The 25717-nt window shown below is 41.1% G+C and overlaps 1 protein-coding gene across 1 annotated transcript in view; it reads left to right on the top strand.

Moving 5' to 3' along the window:
- Window positions 1-25717, top strand: part of LOC112112195 (FAS-associated factor 1) — a 320608-nt gene that overhangs the window by 25424 nt on the left and 269467 nt on the right. Inside the window, exon 2 of the mRNA XM_026651874.1 lies at window positions 2637-2705. Coding sequence (XP_026507659.1) covers window positions 2637-2705 — 69 coding nt within the window. The remainder of the gene's footprint in view (window positions 1-2636; window positions 2706-25717) is intronic.

Below are 25717 nucleotides of genomic sequence, written 5' to 3' on the forward strand. Positions count from 1 at the left end.
AGGAGGCAGCATTCAGCTGCAGAGTCAGCGGGAGCCCAGACAGCAGCCTTCTTCAGCTGGGCAGCTCTGAGCTTCCAGAAATGAGAGGGGGGCAGTGGCACGTAACTCTGTGTGCACCCCATGCCTCATCTCTGTTTGGAGGGGGCAGTCCCCCCCCCACGTGCCTGCAGGGAAGCACAGGAATTCTGGGGGGGCGGGGCTGTTTTCTGCAGGCGCTCAGTCATGCAGATCCCCTCAGGAGTAGATATCCTGATAGCAGTTGTGGCCAGAAATGCTTTTCATTTTCTTGCTATTTGAAAACTGCCCTTTCTCTCGAACGCAGATTTAGCCACATTAATTTGCTTATTTTGCACCTCCAGACTGGGTTACCACAACATGCCCTAACTGGGTTTGACTGCAGAGTTCACATAGAAACTGCAATGGCTAATAACAAAGTGAACAACTTCCTAAATGGATCAAACAGGAGGTGGAGAGAGCACATTATAGTGCTACATGGTGCAGTTCTCTGACTTCTATTTTATGTTTAGGGCGCTGCATTTTCAGTTTTAATTCTTTTTTTTTTTCTGGGAATTTATCAGTGTTTATTACCACCACAACAAAAACAGGTGAAAATCAGTGCAAAAAAACTATTAATTTTTTTGGCTAAATATTGGGGTTCATTTTGGGGAACAGACTGGGCGGGAAGTATTCAGTAGATTAATGCTTTGAATTATGTTCATCAATGTGGTTTGCTGCAGAACAAAAACAGCACTCAAAACACGCCACCTCTGAGTTTAAGAAAACAATATATCTTTAATCCCCAAATAAAACTTTTCATTTGAATAAACAGTTTACTGTTGTAGACTTAGAACTATTAGCCTATAAATATTTACATTTAATAATTGGCCACACCATTTGCAGTGCATACGCTCAACTTCATCTTTTTCTCTCTTTTTTTTTTAAACTTTTGAATACTTCCTTGTGTTCTGAAATGTATTCTGATACAGATTTTCATTTTCTTTCCATTTTAGTGTATCAAATCTTTAAACTGTTATCTGCTAACAGTTGAAATGTGTATGTGGAGGGCGTCAGATTTATCAGTACATTCAGATGCGCACATACTTCAGAGCTTGCGTGCGTGCCTGTTTGTTAATTGTGTGTACCTTCTAGACTAATACATAGCTTTACTTCAACGGGCAGCTTTGCATGTACACACAGACTAATGTATTGTTGTAATACATATATCTCATGCAATGTATTCCTAATAAAACAAGTTATTTTTTATATATTTGAATGATACAAAAGTAGGGTGAAAATGAGAAAAAACTAAATAATACTTTTTGTAAAACCCCGGAATTTTTCAGTAAAAATTGGTTTAAACTGAAAACGAAGGGGCTTACCTATGTCAAATCCTTCGTGCTCCTGGTCCTGATCTATAAAGAAGCTAGTCCCCAGTTATCTCAGAAATGGTCTTTTTTTCTGTGCCCCATCTTGACGGTTAGTCAGTGGGAACACTGTAATTGGTGGTGTTCAAGGTCAAAGGAGGTACAGAATGACCTTGTAACTATTTTGGCAGACCAACTTTTAAGTGATTTAACTCAAGACAGCAGCTGTACTCTCTTGGATCATCACATAAGCACCCATCAGTTTTCTCCTGCCCTTCTGCTTATTCCTGAATTGTCCTTCCTGATGCTGTACGCTGCATAATTTCCTCTCCACCCAAGTCTACTTATTTCCACAAGCTCTCCAACAATGACCCTGACTACCACATTAACCAAATAAAGAAGTAGACTCCCAATGTTATGCAGCTCTTTATTTAATTATTCTTCCCTATGATTTATGTTTTCATCTGAGCCTGCATTATCCTGTCATATAAAATTTAAGATAATCTGGTCATGGTTAATGCTTTTGTTTCCTTGTAAAGTGCCACACACACCTACAGTGCTAAATGGAAACTTGGGTAATAGATGAATGGTGGCAGGTGGAGGAAAACCTTTCCAGGTTCTGACAGAAGCAAACTGGGTATTAGTAATCTCACAGGCTGTCTGTTCAGCTGGGGAGCAGTTCTGAAGTCTCACTTGGTGCAAGTCTAAATCAGAAGTTAAGCAAAACTACCCGTTTCATTGTTACATCAGTATTTATGTTACGGCCCTTCAAAAATGCTGTTTTGCACAGGAGAATCTGCTTTTGTTTTTACTAAGAATTTAAAAAATGTTTAGACTTGATATGGCAGAACTCTCCATCATAGGTTCTTGTATATTACTTGAATTATGGTAGTATCTGAGCATCTCACAGTCCTTAAAGTATGTCTCCCCAGAACACTCCTGTGGCATAGGGAAGTACTGTTATCCCCATCTTTAACATGTGTGACTGAAGCACAGAGAGGCTAAGTGGTTTGCCCAGGGTCACACAAGACGGCTGTGGTGGAGCAGGGGTTGAACTCAGGTTTCCCAAATCCTACACTAGCCTCTGACATAAACTGTCCTTTTCCTCTTGTCATCACATGGTTCTAGGCTTCAAAGACTCATGCCTTGGCTTTGGCTGTACCCAGCTACTTAACTGTTAAAGAATTAATATTGATCTGAATTCTGTTTAAATCAACATTTTCCCCCCCCCCCCTTTTATTCTTCTTCTTTTTTTTTTTTTTTTCCTTTTAGGCATGTACCGGCATTGAAAATATTGATGAAGCTATTACGTTACTTGAACAAAATAACTGGGATTTAGTGGTAAGTATGTCTAAGAAAATGATTTTGTAGCACAAGTTCATATACTTGTTGGTTCCGTCTAAGCAAAACTTGAATTGAATTTGTGACTTTCCCCCCTGTTAAATACATAATTCATAGGAGAATTAACTACCTGTTGATTAGATCCAAGTTCAACTTTGTATGTATACAATAATTAAAGGTAACCTTTTAAAACGACAACTTGTAGATATAAGAATCTTCAAGGATTTAGTTAGTACCCATGAAAGAAATGGGAGGTAAACCACTTTCTTCAAATAAGCTATTTTTTGGATGGCTTAATTTTGCCACTGCAATTTTTTTGCTGCTATTTATTTGTATTATAGTAGTGCCTACTGGATCAAGAATCAGCTCACCCTCCTCCCCCACCTTTCCCTCCAGACTTGGTGGTGTCCAGACACTCTGTCCCAAGTGTCACAATCAATGTTGTAGCAAGACTCCGTGTGTGGATGAGACAAACATGGCAGTGGGCAGGCAGGCAGGCACCAGAAAAGTAAGCAAATGGAAGTGTATTAAGCAGAGATGTTGGCTCACTGCCTGCTTAGGTGTAGTGATCTGGTAGTACTCTGTAAATATTGTAGGAGAGGTTAGTCATAAGGAGGAATTTGAAGGATGCTAAGATAGTGGCTCAGTGATGTTGTCAGGGAGGTTTTCCCATTCATGAGGCATGGCCTTTTGGTGTTTTTTCCCCTTGACTTTTCTCTGTCGCTGGTGACATTGATACCTTTCTCTTATAGATGCTACAGAACTGGAATAATATTGTGTTTTTTCTTAGTAAAGTCAGGTAGGTCATTATGAAAATAAGATTTTAGGGAAGATTGTAAAGAAGAAGTTAATTAAAAAAATTAAGTACTTAACAATTTACCTTCTATAGAAGAATTGCACATTTGTAGTGAGTCTGTGAGGCAGCTACTGATCTGGATTCTCCATGTCCAGAAAAGCTGAGAAAAATGCAAAATGGAGCTATTAAGATATAGGGCTGTTGGTGGTTGTTGGGGTTTTTAAGAGAATGAGGATAGGATAGCACATTTTGAAAACAAAATAGAGTAAAATAGCCAAACGTTGACATGTGCAAATAAAACAAAGTGGCCTTTCTTAATTAAACTTTACATTAAACATTTTAAGATTTTTGCCAAATGATCACTCCCCCTCTCCCTCCCCCCCCCCAAACCCAATAGACAGCTGTTTCATATATCCAAGCAGGGTAATCAGAAATCTTTACATTGATTATTTTGTGCAATTAAAAATAGACACTGTGATAGGATGTTGTCATGACATCATGTCTCCTGTCTTGAAAGTAAATGTCTGTTTGCCTCACCATTTATGCAGCAGGAGGAGACTCCTATGCATTTTATTCAGGTAATAAATACTAAGTTTGATGCCAAAAAATAATTTAACGCATTTTCTTTCTATTACTTACAATTTGTAACTTTAGATGCTTAATTTAGGTATGGCTTTGAAAAATATATTTTTCCCTGCCCTAATTTTTTGCTGACCCGAAAAGAACACAACAAAACAAAACAAAACAAAACAAAAACCTTCCCCCACAAATTTAAAAGTATCTTCTCCCCTTATTGGTCCTTTTGGTCAGGTGCCAACCGGGTTATTTAAGCTTCTTAACCCTTTACAGGTAAAGAAGGAATTTTATGCTACCCTTAGCTGTATGTTTATAACAGATGCATTAACCATTTATCCTAAAGTCTGGATGTGGGAAAGGGGGACTGTAGTGTATTACAAGTGCTTGTGAGTCTGGCTGACAGAACTGTGATGAAGAATTATGAGGACAGCTAAGGAGATCAGTCTTATAACTGATCTTAACTTGATGGCGGGACATCCCAGGATGCAATGTCAGAGATGCAAGACTGAACAGAAAGGGAGAAGTGAATAGTTGAAGCTGTGAGGGCTCATAAAGTTACCTAGAAATAAAATTTATGGGGGAAAAGAGCTGATTCAAGAGACAGCCTTGAAGGAGACAGATGGAAAGTTGGAGCGGGAGGAAGATGAGCTAATAAAGGAGACCCTGAAGGAAAAATTGGAGAGGTAGGGTGAGAACAGGTATTTTTTGAAGCAAAGTATTGGGGGGGGGAAGAGAGGTGGGCAGTGTCCTGTGAAGGAGTGATAAGCTGTTTCTGAGCCAGTGCATGGGTCAAGAAGAGTGAGACTGGAGAAGAGGCCCGTGGACTTCAGTGGCAGTAGGTGATGGGTTACCTTTTGATGAGAGCAGTCTTGGTGGAGGGAAGGGAGTGAAAGCCAAATTGCAGTGTGCTAGTAGGGAATTGGAGGAGAGGAAATCAAGGTGGTGAGTGAGAGAGCATGTTTAAGAAGCTTGAAAGCGGAATGGAGAAGGGAAATGGGATGGTTATTAGAGGCAGGGTCAAATGTCAGGTTGTCAAGGGCAGGATTACTAGAGGATGTAAAAAGTGGAGATGAGATAAGGGGCGGGGTAGACTTATGAGTTAAGGCAGCAGTTCAGTTGTAATTAACAAGGAATATAGAATTAATTTTGTAGTGTAGGAAGTCTGCCTGGTCCCTGAGCTTACTCCAGAGTTGCTCAGTGGCACTGGCGCAAGGTTAAGCTAGGTTTGAGGAACAATGGAATGAACAGGAGTGGCAAAGGAAAGAGGTGAGGGAGGAATTTAGAAAGTGACTGTTTTCAGAAAAATGATGAAGGAAAATATAGCACCTTGTCACATGAGAAGGTTTTCCATCAGCTTTCATGAAAGGATTCTCTTGCCAGTTGTGACTCTAGAAATAGAATCAGAGTTGTTACATAGGTCACTTCATGACCCAAAGGCAGCTCTGAGGCAGGTCTCCAAAATGTTCAGAGTTTCTTCCTGAACTATATAGCGCTAATGGGCAGCATTTAGAACTTCAGGAGCAGCCTTCTCTCCACAGTCTTGTGCTCAAAACTTATCACCTGGTGTGTTGTCAGGTGAACTTCAATAGGGTATCCAGAGAAATTCAAGTGTTTAAATAGGAAGCCAAGTGAGTCATGCAAGAATATGGACAATCTCTGCTCCAGGACACTCTTGCAACACTAAGAAATGCAAGTCAAGCAAACATAAGCCAAAGAAGTTCTAGTCTAAGGGCAGGAAGCTCATTTGGACTTAATTCAGGCTACCTGTTTATCTTCGCTCCATTTCACCCTAAAGGTGTTATGTAGAGAGGAAACGAGGTGGATGACTCATGGCCACCTGTTTCCTCCTGAATTCTATGAGGCTATGATCATGAGTGTCCTGTACTCTGGGACACCAGCCAATGCAAGAAGAAAGCAAGGACTGAGAGTGAGGCTGAATGCAAAACGATCCCTAGATGGGAGTAGTCAAGTACTTCTTGGTAGAGGCCAAGAGAGAATTTAAATCAGAGTGGGTGGAACTAGCAAAGAGTAGATGCTTCAGAAAAATGTGAAGGCATTTTTACAGCTTTTCTAAAGATAAACAGGGTGACATCAGTGCTTTGGCTTCTGCATTGGTTAAATGGCTACCTTTTCGTGTCCAGATGGAGTTTAATATGTTTTATGAAGCCATAAATAGACAGTGCCCCCCTTTCTGTGCCATTCAGCTGCAGTTGCTAGTAGCAGAGGTGCTTGGACTGGAGTCTCTTTTGTATAAAAGAGAAGCTGGTGGCAAGGGTGGCCTCAGAGAGGCTCTCAACCTTTGAATTAGCCCATAGTCCAGAACAACCCATGGTTGTGCGTGTGTGTGTGTGGTGTGGTTTGTTTTTTGCTTTGTTTGCTTTTTAATGGGCATACTGCAAGGGTTATCTATTGACACAAGCTTTTACAAGGGTCTTTTTGTGTGGTGAAGGATGGTATTTGTAAAATGGGCTACCGTATGATTTGATTATTGCTGTTTGAAGCGGGGGAGAAGCTTCTGATTTTTGTTAAGGCCTGTGATTTTAAATCCACTAAAATGCCACTGAGTGATTCCCGCAGTGGAGGGAATTATTCTTCTGTATTATGTAAGTGAACACTATTGAGTCCTGTATCTTTTAGACATTCAATCTTGATTTTAAAAATAAGTGATGATGAATTTTAGTACTACACCTCTACCCCGATATAACGCTGTCCTCGGGAGCCAAAAATCTTACTATGTTATAGGTGAAACCACGTTATATCGAACCACCGGAGTGCGCAGCCTCACCCCCCCTGGAGCTCTTCTTTACCGTGTTATATCCGAATTTGTGTTAGGATATCTCCATTAATTTATTTATATTATTTATCTCCTAGAACTGGAAGGGACCTTGAAAGGTCATCGAGTCCAGCCCCCTGCCTTCACTAGCAGGACCAAATACTGATTTTGCCCCAGATCCCTAAGTGGCCCCCTCAAGGATTGAACTCACAACCCTGGGTTTAGCAGGCCAATGCTCAAACCACTGAGCTATCCCTCCACAGAACATGGCTGCTGTGTTGTCTGCGAGCCTAGACCAAGTCGGACCATCTCGCTGTCACCGGAGCGTAGCCACACGGCAGCCTCGCCTATTGGGCCTAGTCCGCCCCGCGACATGCCTCCTACGCCAGGGAGTGGTAGAGGTACACAGTACCTCACGGTGCTATCCACCCCAGAAGCCTTTCAAGCGACAAAAGACATCTTCCTCTTCCTGATGTTGCTTTATCCTTGGGAAGAGAGGCCTAAGGATCCGTTTCTAGGGGAAAGCCCTGTCTGTCACCCCTGCAGAAGTCACCCCCATGGCCCTGTACTCCGGCCCACTCACCAGGACTGTGCCAACAATCTCCAGAGCTGCGTCTTGAATCACAGACCTGTGGCCACCTGGTGGGTTCCAGACACTGATCACTGAACTCCATGCACCGATCTCCGGGATCCAGACATCAGCCACCAGATCTGTGGTACCGGGCCACAGAGGCATGCCGCCAGTCCCCGGAATTCCGGCAGCAGTCACCTGAAAGGTGCCGCTCCCTGGTTCCCAGGCGCTGCTCACCAGAGCATCCTTGACACTCTCTGGAGTCTTGGCGCCGCTCTTCGGAGCAATGCTGGTTGCCAGAGCCCAGACGCCGGTTGCTGGAATCTCGATGCCAGTCTCCGGAGCGTCATAGACGATGGCTGCGCTCCCAGTCACTGGAGCCTGCACACAGTTCCTGAAGTGGGTGGCATTGTTCTCTGAATTATTACCCGGCCTATGAGCAGCGCTGCTGGTCGCTGGATAGGTGGCCTGGCTCATTGGGATCCCAATACCACTCCCTGATTGGCAGGCATGAGACCGGCAGACATAGTGGGGAAGCCTACCCAATGTTGGTGCCACCGTGGTCACCAGAGGAAGACCATTCCTCCTGGGGCTCTGAGAGCGAGGAGTTGATGGCCACCAGCGATCAACCATCACCTGCATAGCCAGCAAGATTTTCCCAGAGCCAGCCTGCAAGCATGTGGCCACAGGGTCAGTGGTCTGGGCCCTGGCAAATCTATAATCCATGGGTAAGGCTAAGATTTTGTCATGGATATTTTTAGTAAAAGTCACGGACAGGTCACGGGCAATATATAACAATATAAGGCAGTGGTTTTCAACCTGCGGCTCAATGCGGGTTGCTTGCGGCCCAATTAGCACAGAGCTGTGGCTCATGTGACATCCTCAGGGCCATACAGGTAGTATTGGATGCGGCCCACATAACACATTGTGGGTCACATATCTGAACATTTCCAAAGGGTCCCTCATCTCCAGGATGGCCCTACAGCGTCCCTTGACTCTGCAGACATAGCAGCACGATCCATCGCAACATCTGTGGTCATGCGCCGTGCATTCTGGCTCCATCTCTCTGGGTTCCCAAGGGCGGTCCAGGCAACAGTTGATGACTTATCCTTCAAGGGTTAAAAACTATTTGCAGGCAAAACGGATGTGTTTTTACACACCCTAAAGGATTCAAGGGCGACCTTAAAAACCCTGGGCATCTAAGTATCTGCAACCAAAAAGAAACAAGGCAAGATTTATAACCAGAGATTCCAGTCTACGCCATCCTCTCAGCCCCAAAGACAGTTTGACCAACGGCATAAACAGAGACAGAACAGATGTCGACAGAACCAAGATCAGCCTTCGACATCTCAACAATCCACCTCTAGGCAGTCATTTTGAAGGTGTGGTCGAAGGCAAAAGACCTTTGCACTCTGATTCCGGAACCAGAAATGGTCCCTCGCTCATTCGGAGACTGTCTTTCACCATACTACCCAGTCTGGAACACTATCACAACAGACAAATGGGTTTTAGAGATTATCCAGAAGAGTTACTCCATCCCCTTTTATTTCTATCCCACCTACCCATCCCCCCTCCCCCGTCCCTCTTTAGGGACCCCTCTCAGGAGCACCCTGTTACAACAGGAAATAAACCACCCTGTACAATTAGGTGCTGTGGAACCCATACCATCTCAACATAGGGGGAGAGTTTTTTATTCCCGATACCTTCTAACTCAGAAAAAGACCAGTGGGTGGAGACCCATCTTGGATTTACGAAAACTCAGCAAAATTTGTGAGACCCCAACATTTCAAAATGGTGACTCTAACCACAATAATTCTGGCATTAGAGAAGGGAGATTGGCTCTCGGCCCTCGACCTTCAGGATACTTATTTTTCATATTACCATCCACCCGTCACACAGAAGATTCCTGAGATTCACCCTAAGCAAACAGCATTTCCAACACAGAGTACTATCCTTCGGCCTATCCACTGCCCCAAGGGCTTTTTCCAAGGTTCTCGCTGTTGTTTCAGTTCACCTTTGCAGACAGAATAATGATATTTCCATACTTGGATGACTGCCACATATGGGCACCAACCTGGCAAGAAGTGATAAACGCCACGCAAAGCATGATAACCTTTTTCACAAACTTAGGGTTGCAAATAAACGTGCAAAAGTCCACACTGGTTCCTGTCCAAAAGTTGGAATTCATAGGAACCTGTCTCGACTGTCTAACAGCAACACTAGCCCAACAACGCTTCTCCACTGTAGTCAATCTAATTTCAGCAGTGAGGGACAGCCCACAAACATCCACCAGAATGCATTTACAATTCTTGGGGCACATGTTGGCAACAGCGTTTGTTATGAAGCATCCCAGACTCCACATGAGATGATTGCAGGCCTGGCTTCGAACAATGTATATACTGCACAGACACTCTGAACAGACTGCAAAGTAAAAACTTCACAATGCCACGCAGAGTAAAAACTTGTTAACATGGTGGACACAATCAAAGAACGTCTGCTCAAGTCCCTTTCCAACAAAGAATTCCAACCATGACAATCACTAAAGACGCTTCCCTAATAGGTTCCGGGACACATCTACTCAATGATACGGTCCAAGGCCACTGCTTCCCAGCAGAGTCCAACCTGCACATAAACTTACTGGAGCTAAGAGCAGTCCAAAATGCATGCGACCATTTTCTCCCTCTAATCAAGAACAATGCTATCAAGATCCTCACAGACAACATAGCATGCATGTTTTATATAAACTGCCAAGGGGGAGCACGATCATACTCCCTATGTACAGAGGCAATATGCCTTTGGAATTGGTACATCACCAACACCATAGAGATATCGGCATCCTATCTGCCGGGATGTCAGAATACAGCAGTGGATGTACTGAACAGGGATTTCTCACAAACCCACAAGTGGGAGATGGATACTGGAATTCTCAAGTTCATATTCAAAGTATGGGGTACCCCACCATAGATCTATTTGCAACAGCTCAGAACGCCAAGTGCCCACAGTATTGCTCCAGAGTGGGATTGGGACACCACACCCTAGGCGACGCTCTCCTCATAAAATGGGAGGCGCCACTGATGTATGCATTTCCTCCGACCCCACTCCTAAGCCGAGTCATTCACAAAATCAAGTAGGACAAATCCAGGGTCATTATCATAGAGCCCACATGGCCCAGACAAACGAGGTTCCCACACTTGCGTCAGATGGGAATGAAACCGCCTCGAACCCTTCCCCTAGTACCTCGCCTTCTATCACAAGATACAGGACGTGTCCATCGCCCCAACCTCGCATTACTCCACCTCAATGCCTGGTTACTCCATGGCTGACTGGGGTTGAGAAGTCCATGTTCTGAGGAAGTAAAAGATATATTACTGAGCAGTCAGAGACTAAGTACAAGAAAGACATATATCCATAAGTGGAAACGATTCTGCCCCTAATGCCAAGATAAACAGATTTTACCACAATTGTTCCCCCTACAGAGTATCCTGGACTATATCAGAGTACACTTGGCTGCTATTACCTCCTTCCATGACAAGGTGAACGGGGTCACTATATTTGCTCACCCGATGATTACATGCTTTTCTTAAAGGAAACCACTTATCTCACAATAAGAAACCCTACACCCATGTGGGATCTCAACCTTGTTCTACGCGGACTCATGGGAAAGCTGTTTGAACCCCTTGCAACCTGCTCTTTGTTGCAATTATCCATGAAGGTGGCTTTCCTCGTTGCCATCACGTCCACCAGATGGGTGGGAGAAGTAGGTGCCCTAATGGCACATCCACGTTATACAACATTCTTTAAAGATAAAGTAACCCTACAACTGCATCCTAAGTTCATACCCAAAGTCGCCTCCCCTTTTCATTTAAACCAACCCATTTACTTACCTGTATTTTTTTCCTAAGCCACATGTAGACAGGAGGGAGGCCGCACTCTGCACATTGGATGTTAACAGAGCATTAACTTTCTACAGTGAAAGAACAAAAACATTTAGAAAATCTCCTATTTGTTCCTAGACTATTTGTTTCCATAACAGAATGCTCGATGGGTCAAACCATCTCAAAACAGAGACTATCTAAATGGATATCAGGATGTATCCATTTGTGCTACCAAAACAACAATCTACAACCAGGGCCGGCTCCTGGGTTTTTGCTGCCCCAAGCAGCAAAAAGAAAACAAAAAAACAAAAAACGTGATCACAGTCTCTGCCGCCGCCGCTTCAGTCTTCGGCGACTGGTCCTTCACTCCGAGAGGGAGTGAGGGACCCGCCGCTGAATTGCCGCTGAAGAGCCAGACATGCCGCCCCTCTCCGTTGGCCGCCTCAAGCACCTGCTTGCTGGGATGGTGCCTGGAGCCGGCCCTGTCTACACCCTCCACTGGGAGTTCACACACACTACACCTGAGCACTGGCAGCATCTGTGGCCTTTCTCAATAATGTCCCTATTACTGACTTTTGTAGAGCAGCTACCTGGACATCAGTCCATACTTTCACTAAACACTATGCTTTAGAACAACAATCGGCATCACTTTGGACTTAGTGTTATCCACTATCAATAGACCAACTCTGAAGCCCCTCTCCTCCACTGAGGGGCACTGCTCAACAGTCACCTAAAGTGGAGCACCCCCAGGGACACTCCTCGAAGAAGAAGAAGAGAGGGTTACTCACCTTGTGCTGTAACTGAGGTTCTTCGAGATGGTTGTCCCTGTGGGTGCTGCACTACCCTCCCTCCTCCCCTCTACTTTGGAGTTTCAAGCCGTATCTCTGAGGTAGAGAAGGAACAGGGGGACAATTGGCTGCACATCGCTATGTAACTGCTTGGACGGCCATGGCGTGTGCGCGGCCCAACCGGGCACTGCTACGATAAATCTCTGATTACAAGCGCTGACTGTCAAGACACCTAAAGTGGAGCACCCACAGGGACAACCATCTCAAAGAACCTCAGTTACTGCACAAGGTGAGTAACCCTGTCTTTTTGCTTATGTACAAAATGGATCCTGAGATATTTTAAGTCATACCTATGTGTTTCTTTTCTCTCCAATCCCAGTCTTGAAGTTTCTTCATGAACCTAGATTGCTTTACTTTGCATATGTTTGCTTTCATAATATGGTAGATATTAGTAATAAGAGTTAATGAAAAGCACAAGTCCTAGGTATATAGAGAGAATCTGAGGGCAGGTCTACACTACTGCTTACGTTGTTATAACCTAAGTCACCCAGGGGTGTGAAAAAGCCATCTCCCTGAGTGACACAAGTTACACCAACCTAAGCGGGTGACTTTCTCCTGCAAACACAGCTATGGCCTGTCCTGGAGATGGAGTAATTATGCTGATGGGAGAGCTCTCTCTTATCAGCATAGAGCATCTTCACCAGATGCACTACAGCAGACAGCTGCATCGGTGCAGCTGCCCCAATGTAGCACTTCTATTGTAGACAAGCCCTTATTGGTAAATAGAACAGGAAGCAGGGTTTGTTGTGTTCAGTTTCCTACCTTCTGCAATATGATGAGTGCAAAACTGGTTGGAAAACCGTTCCCAGAGAGTAGTTATCAGTGGTTCACAGTCAGGTTGGAAGAGCACAACAAGTGGGGTCCCGCAGGGATCAGTTCTGGGTCCGGTTCTGTTCAATATCTTCATCAATAATTTAGATAATGCCTACAGAGTACATTTATAAACTTTGTGGATGATACCAAGCTGGGAGGGGTTGCGAGTGCTTTGGAGGATAACATTAAAATTCAAAATGATCTGGACAAACTGGAGAAATAGGATGAAATTCAATAAGAACAAATGCAAAGTACTCCATTTAGAAAGGAACAATCAGTTGCACACATACAAAATGGGAAATGACTCCCTAGGAAGGAGTACTGCGGAAAGGGATCTGGGGGTCATAGTGGACCACAAGCTAAATATGAGTCAACAGTGTAACGCTATTGCAAAAAAAAAAAAAAAAAAAGTGAACATCATTCTGGGATGTATTAGCAGGAGTTTTGTAAGCAAGACACGAGAAGTAATTCTTCTGCTCTACTCCACTCTGATTAGGCCTCAACTAGAGTATTGTGTCCAGTTCTGGGTGCCACATTTCAGGAAGGATGTGGACAAATTGGAGAGATTCCAGAGAAGAGTAATAAAAATGATTAAAGGTCTAGAAAACATGACCTATGAGGGAAGATTGAAAAAATTGGGTTTGTTCTGGAAAAGAGAAGACTGAGAGGGAACATAACAGTTTTCAAGTACATAAAAGGTTGTTACAAGGAGGAAGAAAAATTATTTTTCTTAACCTCTGAGGCTAGGACAAGAAGCAATGGGCTTAAATTACAGCAAGGGAGGTTTAGGTTGGACATTAGGAAAAATTTCCTAACTGTCAGGGTGGTTAAGCACTGGAATAAATTGCCCAGGGAGGTTGTGGAATCTCCATCATTGGAGATTTTAAAGAGCAGGTTAGACAAACTCCTGTCGGGAATGGTCTAGATAATTAGTGCCCCCATGAGTGCAGGGGACTGGACTAGATGACCTCTCGAGGTCCCTTCCAGTTCTGATTCTATGATCCTGTCTCCAGAAAAATTGATAAACAGTTTACATACAATTCTAAAATAGAGCTCACTAATTTAGAAATAATTTTTGTTTTGTTTTTTCCCCCACTGGTAATGATAGAAATTGTAATGTATGCACCACTTAACATAATAGTATCTAGCTCTAAAAAAGACTACAGTTTCATCAATATAATGGGTTCATTTTTCTAAGTTCACATAGCTATTTCAGAATAAATGTGATGTTCATAAATTTCAAAAACTCACAAAATGGCAGTGATCATCTCTATTTTAAAAATACATTTTTAAAGTGGACTTTTTTGTGTGCAGAAATATGTGCCTCCCTGCTGTATTTAACTTTTTATTCCTTCTGCTGGCAGTGGTTCAAAGCACAGTGTAATTGCAGTAAAACAGTGGTTTAGTGCACCTGTAAATGTGATGACTTGCAGTTCCTCACTTACATGACTTCCAAGAATCAGCTGACAAAAACTGTTCTGTGCTCTGGGAAAGAAAAAATGTGTGGTTTTTAACACCTGTTTTTATAATGCTTCAGTTCCACACCTGTAGTATATTTATGACTAACTTAATAGTATTTCTCTTTGCAGTTTTTCTTTTAAACAGTACTCTTTTTAAAAACTGACTTTGTAGGAGGGTCAGATAAATACTATATATAAAGAGTGCACTCTTAAGCTTATTTTTACTGTTTTAAAGAGAAAGACCTTGACTTTCTACAGGGAATGAATTAAAAGATCTGAATTGGAAAAGATGAACTTTGATTTTGCAACTTATTTTTCTCTTGGACTTCCAGTTATGGATGGGATTCCTGAATGGAAAATTGGTGTTTTCCTTGTTGCCGGTTATCAGAAATCTTTATTTGTAAGTTTTATTGCTCTCTCTGTTGACCTTTGTTTAGCCTTTTTATTAAGGGCATAAATAACCCTTTAAATGGCTTATAGACAGATAGCTAGAGCTTTGTCTGATGAGCATTGGAGGAGCTGTATCCTGTTGGAATGTATGAATTTTTTTTTTTTAATTTGAGGGTGTGTATAGTTTCAAGTCATTTTAATTCTACGAAATGGAAGATGATGGCTGGATGCTCCTAATAGATCTATTTATTAGAATAATAATGCCTAACTCTTATGTAGTGCTTTTCATTAGTAGACAATTAAAAAGAAAGAGCTTGAATTAAGATGCTCAATAAAAGATCGAGCTAATATTTTGAGGGAGGTCTAGTTAAATAAAAAATGAACCATTCTGAAATAAGTGTCTAACTTTTAAACTATGAATTTATTTTTTCTATGTTTGAGACTTAAAAAATAACTACATTTAGAAATTATAAAATCTCCAAAGATACCACTTGTAACAGATCCTTGCATAACTTGGTGGGAACTGATGGACTTGTGAGGACTGCTGTCTTCTCCCACCAATTGCAGCAATAGCAGGTGGTGTGTAACATGCACTTGAGTGGTCTTTCTGTTTCACCGTTGGTTGCCAGTGGAGATTTCCACTGACTGTCGCTGCTTTCAGATGTTATTTTAATCATCTTACCTTTCTGTGTTTCTCTTCAGAAATATATTAATCTGCCTCAAATTCTGTCACTTAAACATTTAAATAAAAGCAATAGTGCCTTTGATCTGTGTGTAAATGTAGCTTTAGGTCACATTAAAACTTTTAACAACTTCTGGCATCAAAGATCCCGTTGAGCCTTCATTCCCCAGATTACTACCGGTAGGGCTTGACTCTTGCAAATATTAGTTTGGTTAGTTACATTTTGCCTTCTCAACTTACCTGTGCAGTTTAAAATTGACACAGGATTTTTCTTTAGTGTGGGACAGTGTAGGTGTGTGGTATTAAGCAGCTGCTACATTCCATGCCACAGCTGGCTGCATTTCTGTGGTTGGGGCAGTGATGTGTGTGTCTATATATTGTGGTGGTGAGATCCGTATGATTTAACTTACATCTTTGACACCCTCCCCTGAACTAATACTGTTCTTCAGATACTCCAAACCGCTGAGCAGCTTTCTTGAATTTTAAACACTCAAACAGAAACTCTGCATCAAAAATGTGTTTATTTCGGAATTGCATTGGTCTATGGTATGAATGTGACCATATTCAGTCTTGGACTATTTTGGGCATGAAGGCTTTATTTAAAATCTGGGATTTCCCCTTTCCAGTAGATTCAGTTCTTGTTTCTAGTTGTGGCAGGCTGTTTGATAGCAGGCTTTTAAATCATGGTGTTATGACTTAGGAAAAAGTTTCTTTAGATTCATTTAAGAAACTTCTAAAACAAATGTTTTTTCTGTTCTCCCTATCATGATGTGTAGCATCTGTCTCCCATACTTTGGACTGTCCTCTACCTAAGCAGCAGCTGACCAATTAGAAACTTGAAGATTTTTGTCAACCTTTGATAGATCCTTTCTTATGCTGCAGCTCCAGTTTGTTCTCTGCCTCATTTGAAGGCAGTTGCAGCAGCTTTTACTTCCCTACTCTTCTGTGAAACAGGGTGGATAAAACCCATGATTTAATAATTTTTTATTTAAAAATTGTAAATTAGATGTTTATTTGCTAGTTCTTTACTTTAGCAATTTTGTTTCTTTAGGTCCCTAGTTGTCAGAAGAATTTTAGATATTTATATAGAGGGTTTTTTTGTTTTGTTTTTTAAAACCAAGAAGTTTCACACTATAATCCTCATATGTATTGTAAGAGACCAGTTCCAAGGGCTCATTAACATCTTTATTATGAGAAGAACACAAAGACCCAGTGCTATATTTACAGGCAGCACCACCTTCTGAGATGTATTGAATTTCCCCAAGTCAAGAAAGCGGAAATGCTTGGACCAGTCTATGCTTCGACCAGGCTATACTTTTCCATCATGGTTTGAAGTCAGTGGGACTTGTGTTTCTAAATTGCGTCTGAAAATGCCACCTACAGGTGCCGAAATGTGGGTTTAGAGCAGTGCTCCAATCCTAAAAAAGAAGTGTTGGAACATACTCGTAAGTGAGAGTATTGGAAATACCAGAATATTGTTCCAGATTCTCTCTCTTCTCCCCCCCCCCCCCCCCAAAAAAAAAAAAGTGCCAGAATGGCGTTTCGGAGAGTTCCAGCATGACTGTCATGCTTGAGCAGCCTAACTTTAGGCTCTTATATTGCAAAATTTTGGCCTGTTAGGTATAAAACAAACAAACCTCAAACACCTTGCTATGACAATCTCCTCCGACCACCTGTTCATTGACATAACTGTTCTCTTGCCACTGCTCTAGCAACCAAATCTCTGCACTTTGCTTGTCCATTTGAATGACAAGTAAAGAAAAGTGTAACTTCCAACTGTCAGCTCTCCCTTACCCAGCCAACATGTCTCCTGTATGGCAGCAAGAGGAGTTTGTAACTTCCTTAACTCTCTGATACTAGCTCAGTCTGGCCTGGGGTGAATAATTAACATTCCAGCTTGCAATGCGTATATTGTGTTTAGCTGTTATCCAAAATCTATGACCCTTTCTACTTGTTAGGCTGGCATTGAAATCTATAAATCAGTTTGGCTTGCTATACTGTTTGTATAGTAAGTGAGTTTTGGATCTAATGGTTTGTTAGGCCAATCCATCCTATTTAGGTCACGGGAATACCATGTCATAGCCTGCTGGCCTACTCAGAATAAGTATCAATAGTTCTACTTTAGTCCACTTGGTTCGTAAGGCTAACAAGTTTGAAGTGCTTGGATTTGAAATCAGTTCTTCTCTTGATAGTCTTGTGTGAAAAGGCTAAGTGGGTTCTGTCTGTCCTGTTTGAAATCAGCTTTCCTTCTTCTAGGTACTGTTGGTTCATGGCACCTTATTCCCTAATATTCGGTGCAACCTGTCTAATAATGATACTGTTGATTACACCAGTTTTCCAAGGTAGCAGACTTGGACTTACAGTAAATTCCAAGTTGGCCAAAGGGGCAACAGAAAAAGTGTTGAAATGTGGTAGCGGTGAAGTCCTAGAACAAGTGGACTCTTATGTGTACCTATGGAGCTTGATTGGTGCTGATGGCTCTATCAAGTATGAGGTTAAAAGGAGATGTGCCTTAGCGGCACGTGTTGCACAGAAATTGACAAAATTCTGGACTGATGTAAACATGACATTTGGTACCAGAGTGAAAACTTATCAAACCACTGTACTACCAGTATTACTGTGTGTCATGATCTGAAAGCAGCTGCATTAAATTAAACAGTCATCAAAAGGCTGGGGGCAATAGAGATAAGAGTTCTTTAAATCATTCCTCTCTACTCATTGTTTGAAGACAAATGAAGAAGTTAAAAGGAGAATAGGAACTGAAATCAGGGTATGGGATTGGCTGCAATTGAAAAGATTACAATAATGGGGACACTGTAGAAGACAAATAGATGATGGGATACTAAAGAAAATAATGCAAACATACTTGAGGTCAGTCCGACCAGGAGGCTGACCACTGACTAGTTAGTAGGACTATGTGTGCAGGGACATGACCAGGGTAGGCTTAACAGAGGAACGAGCCATAGACAGGAATGAATAGCGATGCTGTACTGCTCCTTGTGTATGTGAAGATGCACTGGCATGAAAGAGAGAGTATTTTTTAAAGAAAGTTTACAGTAACTTAGTTAATGGATAGAAAGTCTAAACTACTTCCATAGTTAGTACCGAAGCTATTGTGTTTTGACATGACAGCTTTTATATCATTGAGAAATTTTTAAAGTAAAAATACAATTTTAGCCTCTTTTATGCAAGCTCTTCTGCACATGCTTAACTTTAATCACAGATGTAGTCAAAATGGGACTATTCATGGGAGTAAAATTACATATCTTCCTGGGTGTTTGTGGGATGAGGGCCTTAATTTTCAATTTTTGTTGTTGCCTATAACAGTTTTTTTGTGAATTTTTAAATGATACTGTACCAGTAGTGACATTGAAAAAAATGTATAAATTAGTTTCATTATAAATTTTAATCTAAAGTTGTAATAGCAGAACACTTTCAAACGTCGTTTTACAAATCCTCCATGTGATTGAAATTATTTTTTAAGAAGTGATGTAAGTCATGATTGCCAGGATTTTAAATGGTTCCACTCTTCTGTGAAATGCGTGAAATCTTTGTGGAGGGCTCAGTGTGCCTTAGGTACTGTGGGGTCCCCTTACTTTTTTATTGTGGGAAGGGATGATCCACTTGCCTCTCCTCAGACCACTAAGAAAGGGAGCTATCTGATCTTCCCTCTCCAGCCCCGAATGCTGTGACAGCTGCTTCATTTTGTATTATTGCAATAATGACTCGTTGTTGCACAAGTACCATTTTTGAAGACTTGGTGTTTCTGTCACCTGCTGACCTGGAGGCTTAAGCGTAATGACAGATGTATAATAATTGGCCACATTAGCTGCTTGTGCTATTTTGACCTTTTTTCGTGTCTGACAAGCACTTTTCTTTCTGGGGACTCAGTACATAAGCACTGGCCATGGCTGCTTCATGGGGATATCACTAGCAGGAATTCCGTCTTAGAGGCAGAACTCTTCTCTGAGTTCCCCAGCCCACAAGGGGAGAACATCAATGGTTACACCTCTTTTGGAGGGCAGCATATGCCCTCTGTGTGCCCAGCTAACTTTGTGGGCTGGTGTGAGAGGAAGAAATAATTTTGTCCCTGCTTGCTTTCCACTCTTTAAAGTGCCCTACACATGTGGACTACTGAAGGAGCTGTGCCTGTTCTCCAGGGAGTGCAGGTGCTGTAATTTAAGCTCAGCTGGTGAGCGGGGGATGGAGACTTCTTGTCTTCCCCCACTAACCATTTGCAGCAATGCACAGTATATGCTATCCCTTGTTTCGCTCATCTCTATAGCACCTTCCTGTATTATTTTACTACTGAATGCTTCCATTACAAGTAGAGAAGTATGCTATGTGTGTATAATTTTATATTTTGAAGATATGGCAAAATGAATGTATAATCAATTGTTGTAGATATCACGTGTGTGTGTGTGTGCGTGCGTGTGTGCGCACAAATATGTGAAACTAAAGCAAATGAGAAGGCCATGTTGGCATCTCTGAACTGAAGTCCTCTATCGACAGCACCAGGTACTGAGTAACCAACAGCTTCCTTTATGCTCTCAACCTTTCCAGACTACTGTATCCCTTTCAGGAGTCTTGCGTACCCCCAGGTTTCATCTCACTTAAAAACTACTTGCTTACAAAATCAGATCTAAAAATACAAAGGTGTCACAGCACACTATTACTGAAAAATTGCTTACTTTGTCATTTTTACCAAATAATTAAAAACTAAATCAACTGAAATATAAATCTTGTACTTACATTTCAGTGTATAGTATATAGAGCAGTATAAACAAGTCATTGTCTATATGAAATATTAGTTTGTACTAACTTCGCTAGTGCTTTTTATGTAGTCTGTTGTAAAACGAGGCAAATATTTAGATGAGTTGATGTACCCCCGGAAGACCTGTGCATATACCCACGAGTACATGAACCCCTGCTTTATGTCACCCCAACAGCGTGCATTAACACTGCTGTGGGAGGACCACCTTTAATAGTGACAGGCTGACTTGGTCTTTGAGTATGTCTGTACTGCAGTGTAAACCCAGGGTTAGTGGGACTCAAGTCAGCTGACCTGTGTTAGAGAGCCCAGGGCTTGAGTGTCTACACTGATTCTTAACTCTGCATTAAGAATTTTCTAACCTGGGCTCAAATCTGGGGCTCTGGTGTTCGTAAGTCTTAGGTTCTACTGTACTGCATTATCAATCCCTTGAGCCATCCGACTTTCATAAACTGAAGATCTTATTGTAAAATGTATTTTGTAATGTGAAAAATGTTTGTGCAGTGATGAGTAAAAAAAATCAATAAACACCAGTATTCTCAATGTATGGTTTTATAGGTTGTTGAAAAGGTATTGTGATATCTTTTGCCAGTAGAATACATGCACATACCTTGGGATTATTATTGTTTTTTTTTTTTTTTTTATACTTCCAAATCCGTTACTTATATTTGCAGTCCATAACAGTTGTGTGGGTCTCGATATTTACACTATCTTGTGTAGCAATATACTTAGAATTAGTGAGCGGATTGGAGGGAAGTATACTGTAATGGCTTCAGTCTTGGACTCTGAATCAGGAGTTTCTGGGTTGTAAACCTAGTTCTTATATTAACAATCCTTTTGGCTTCAATCAAATGATTTTTACCTCACTGGCTCAGTTTTCCCATATGTAATCTGCTTTCCAAACATCTTCATCGTTAGATTCCCATATATCCTGTTTCGGACCTCTAGATACAAACACAGAATAAATAACTAGACCATATATTAGGCACAGAGAGGCATTTTGTTTCTGGAATTGATCACCTACTTTCTTTCCAAGTTGTTTGCTTTTGTTGTAAAAGAGAGGTTATAAGCTACCTTCTTTATAAAAATAAAGACATTTTTATATATTGGACACAATGTATAGGTTTGCATTCTTGGTCAATTTTACATTGTAGTCTTTTTCTTAACTGCCACCTCTTCCAACCAGAGCAAGGCAGAATCCCTAAGGGGTTATTTTCATAGGTTGTTTGGGAGTTTATTGAAACCAGGTTTGATTTCTTAAAAATATTCCTCTAGTGCAACATTTTCCTGTTTTCCCCAGAAAGGGTCTTAAGAAACATCTCTGCAAGGTGGTTTGCAGGACTAGTAACTGTTGTCTGTAACCTATCATTTAAATTAGCTATCCTCCAGTCATTTGGTACAGAAGCTGATATGATGCCAATTTTTAAAAAGGGCTCCAGAGGTGACCCCAGCAATTACAGGCCAGTAAGCCTGATTTCAGTATGGGCAAACTGATTGAAACTATAGTAAAGAACAAAATTGTCAGACACATAGATGAACATAATTTGTTGGGGAATAGTCAAAATGGTTTTTGTAATGGGAAATCATGCCTCACCAATCTACTAGAATTCTTTGAGGGGGTCTACAAGTATGTGGACAAGGGGAATCCAGTGCATATAGTGTACTTAGATTTTCAGAAAGCCTTTGACAAGGTCCCTCACCAAAGGCTCTTAAGCAAAGTAAGCAGTCATGGGATAAGAGGGAAGGTATAGAAGGGAATCTCATTGATTGGTAACTGGTTAAAAGATAGGAAACAAAGGGTAGGAATAAATGGTCAGTTTTCAGAATGGAGAGAGATGAATAGTGGTGTCCCCCAGGGGTCTGTACTGGGCCCAGTCCTATTCAACATATTCATAAATGATCTGGAAAAAGGGGTAAACAGTGAGGTGGCAAAATTTGCAGATGATACAAAACTACTCAAGATCGTTAAATCCCAGGTAGACTGCGAAGAGCTACAAAAAGGATCTCACAAAACTGGGTGACTGGGAACAAAATGGCAGATGAAATTCAGTGTTGCTAAATACAAAGTAATGTACATTGGAAAACATAATCCCAACTATACATATAAAATGCTGGGGTCTAAATTAGCTGTTACCACTCAAGAAAGAGATCTTGGAGTCATTGTGGATAGTTCTCTGAAAACATCCAGTCAATGTGCAGCGGCAGCCAAAAAAGCGAACACAATGTTGGGCATCATTAAGAAATGGATAGATAATAAGACAGAAAATATCATATTACCTCTATATAAATCCATGAGATGCCCACATCTTGAATACTGTGTGCAGATGTGGTCGCCCCATCTCAAAAAAGATATATTGGAATTGGAAAAGGTTCAGAAAACGGCAACAAAAATGTTTAGGGGTATGGAGCGTCTTCCATATGAGGAGAGATTAATAAAACTGGGACTTTTCAGCTTGGAAAAGAGACGACTAAAGGGGGAATATGATAGAGGTCTATAAAATCATGGCTGGTGAGGAGAAAGTAAAGAAAGTGTTATTTACTCCTTCTCATAATACAAGAACTAGGCAAACAAAAGGAAGTATTTTTTCACACAATGCAGAGTCAACCTGTGGAACTCCTTGCCAGAGGATGTTCTGAAGGCCAAGACTATAACAGCATTCAAAAAAGAACTAGATAAATTCATGGAGGACAGGTTCATCAATGGCTCTTAGCCAGGTTGGGCAGGGATGGTATCCCTAGCCTCTGTTTGCCAGAAGCTGGGAATGGGCAGCAGGGGATGGATCGCTTGATGATTACCTGTACTGTTCATTCCCTCTGGGGCACCTGGCATTGGCCACTGTCTGAAGACAGGATACTGGGCTAGATGAACCTTGGGTCTGACCCAGTATGGCCGTTCTTAAGTGTATAGATGGACTCAAACTTTCCTACTGGGCAGCAATATGCAGTCTGTCTTATTTTCATATCTTGTTTAACAATTTGAAAGTGCTGCTGGGTTTACAAGGTAACTAATCATCTGAGGTGTTCACATTGGCTGTGGTATCAAAGGCCTTTAAATATATTAGCCTGTAATATTGCTGCTACTATTGAATTATATATAATTATACTGAGATTTAAAATTATTTAGTCTCTTTTTAAATTAAAGGAAGCTATAAAAATGTGTTAAATTTTTTTTGTTCCTTCTTTCCTCCGCTCTCCCTCACCTTCCCTCTTACTGCCTTTCTCCACCCTGCCTATAGAGCAGATCAAAAAGGTTCTTTCCCCCAGAATAGTGGCAATATGTTTTTGTTTACATTGTATTTCAAAAGTAAATTGTGAAGTAGAGGCTGTGATTCTCCCAAACACTGCAAATACACGTCAGTTATTCTGGGGACAAGAATTTTGCTGGCCTATAAGAAAGGAAGGAAAAGGAGTAGAAGGAAGTTTCCTGTAAAACAGTTAAGATCTCAGCAGTTCTAGATCCCTCCTTTTTTTTTTTTTTTTTTTTCCCCCCCCCCCCCCCCCTGTTTCATGTGAAATTTGAGGATTTACTGATTTCAGCTAAAGAACTAATTTTCATCTCACCATATGAGGGAAAGAGGAAGGGAGGGATGGAATGAAGGAAGAAAGTAAATAAATATTCTCCCCAGATGGGAAAACTGATATATAGGTATAGCTGCATAGAGCTGAGCAAAGTGTCCACCAGCCTGTGTGTGAATGAACATCCTTCTCCTTCCTGTTGAAAGTATAATATGTCTTCACTATCTAAAAGTGATTCCATATTTTCCATCTCCCCCAAATCTAGTAATTTAATGGCTATTTTGCAGTGTTTGTCAGTTTCCTAGGTAGTAAAATGATTATTTCCTGCATGAAATATTTAACTACCTTTTCTGTATACAGTAGAAGCTCAGAGTTACGAATACCAGAGTTATGAACTGACTGGTGAACCACACACCTCATTTGGAACTGGAAGTACACAATCAGGCAGCAGCAGTGACTAAAAACAAAAGAGACACACACAAAACCCCCAAGTACAGTACTGTATTAAACATAAACTACTAAAAAATAAAGGGAAAGTTTAAAAAAAAAAAAAAAAGACTTGATAAGGTCAGGGAACTGTTTCTGTGCTTGTTTCATTTAAATCAAGATGGTTAAAAGCAGCATTTTTCTTCTGCATAGTAAAGTTTCAAAGCTGTATTAAGTCAATGTTCAGTTGTAAACTTTTGAAAGAACAACCATAATGTTTTGTTCAGAGTTACGAACATTTCAGAGTTATGAACAACCTCCATTCCCGAGGTGTTCATAACTCCGAGGTTCTACTGTACACACTTTTTGATTTAAATGTAACCCTGAGATTCTGGAAGAAGCTTGCCTTTGACACCATGGAATAACAAGTTAGTTCTGGATTATCAACGCATAAGAAATGTGAATAGGTAAGTCAGGTGGTGTAAGACAGTGTTTTGCATACTCACATATTGCCTGTTTTGGCTGTTAAGTAGCATATGGAGTTTTAATGTGTGGCCTGAAAGACAGCTGGATTGATCAGCCTTCCTTAGGTAGAACTCTGGGATCAACATTATGAAGTAACGTATGTAACATATAATGTAAGCAGCATGTGTCTCCTGTCTAAATAATAGATGGAATTTAGTGACTACTGAAATGAACTCCTTTACTTCTGTTTTCCTTGTACGTCTGCCAACAAGAAATGCATAGTCATCAAACAAGCAGTGGGACTAATAAATGTAGATTTCTTTTGATGGAGAAACTAATCTGTTTCTTGTAATAGAGAGTTCTTTGTGCTCTGAGCATACCCAAAAAGCAGCACCTGAGATTATAGCAGTACTTGGAGGTATAACTATACCTAAGTGTATCTCTCCTCACCTTACCCTCTCCCCACAAAACCCCCCAAAACATTTCCATCACTAATACGTAGTTTCAGTGGCTTATACGTGTGCTATGAAGATTTCTACTTAGCATTACTTTGCCCTGCAACATTCAAGTCTGGACCAAATGTCTTAAAACTCGTTTTAAAACTTAAATTAATTTGTAATTAGCGTTTTTAAATATCTAAAAATAGTTAACTAATAGTTCTTTGTAACTCTGTTTGAACTTAAAATGGCACTAATTTTATGAATGTATATTTGACTAGTGATGAATCACTTGCTTAATCATGCTGGATATATGTGGGTGGGGGATGGGATGAATTCAGTTAACGTTATTAAACTTGGAAAGTATCTTTGCAGATACTGTGCTACATCACAAATAACTTACTGTTTTGTAAGATTACTGCCCCATGACTGGTAACCACAGAGCCCAGAGCTCATGTGGGTCAATCAAGTCAAAACTCCACATAAATCCATATCTAAAGACGTGTGTGTGTGTGTGTGTGTGTGTGGTACCATACCATATTTTGAACACTTCAATTTGTAGATTTATTTTTTTTAAACACTAACATCCATCCTTAATCTGCCCTTGAATGCC

The sequence above is a fragment of the Terrapene carolina genome, unplaced genomic scaffold, assembly GCF_002925995.2.
Source record: "Terrapene carolina triunguis isolate 2854851 unplaced genomic scaffold, T_m_triunguis-2.0 Scaffold104, whole genome shotgun sequence".
Lineage (NCBI taxonomy): Eukaryota > Metazoa > Chordata > Testudines > Emydidae > Terrapene > Terrapene triunguis.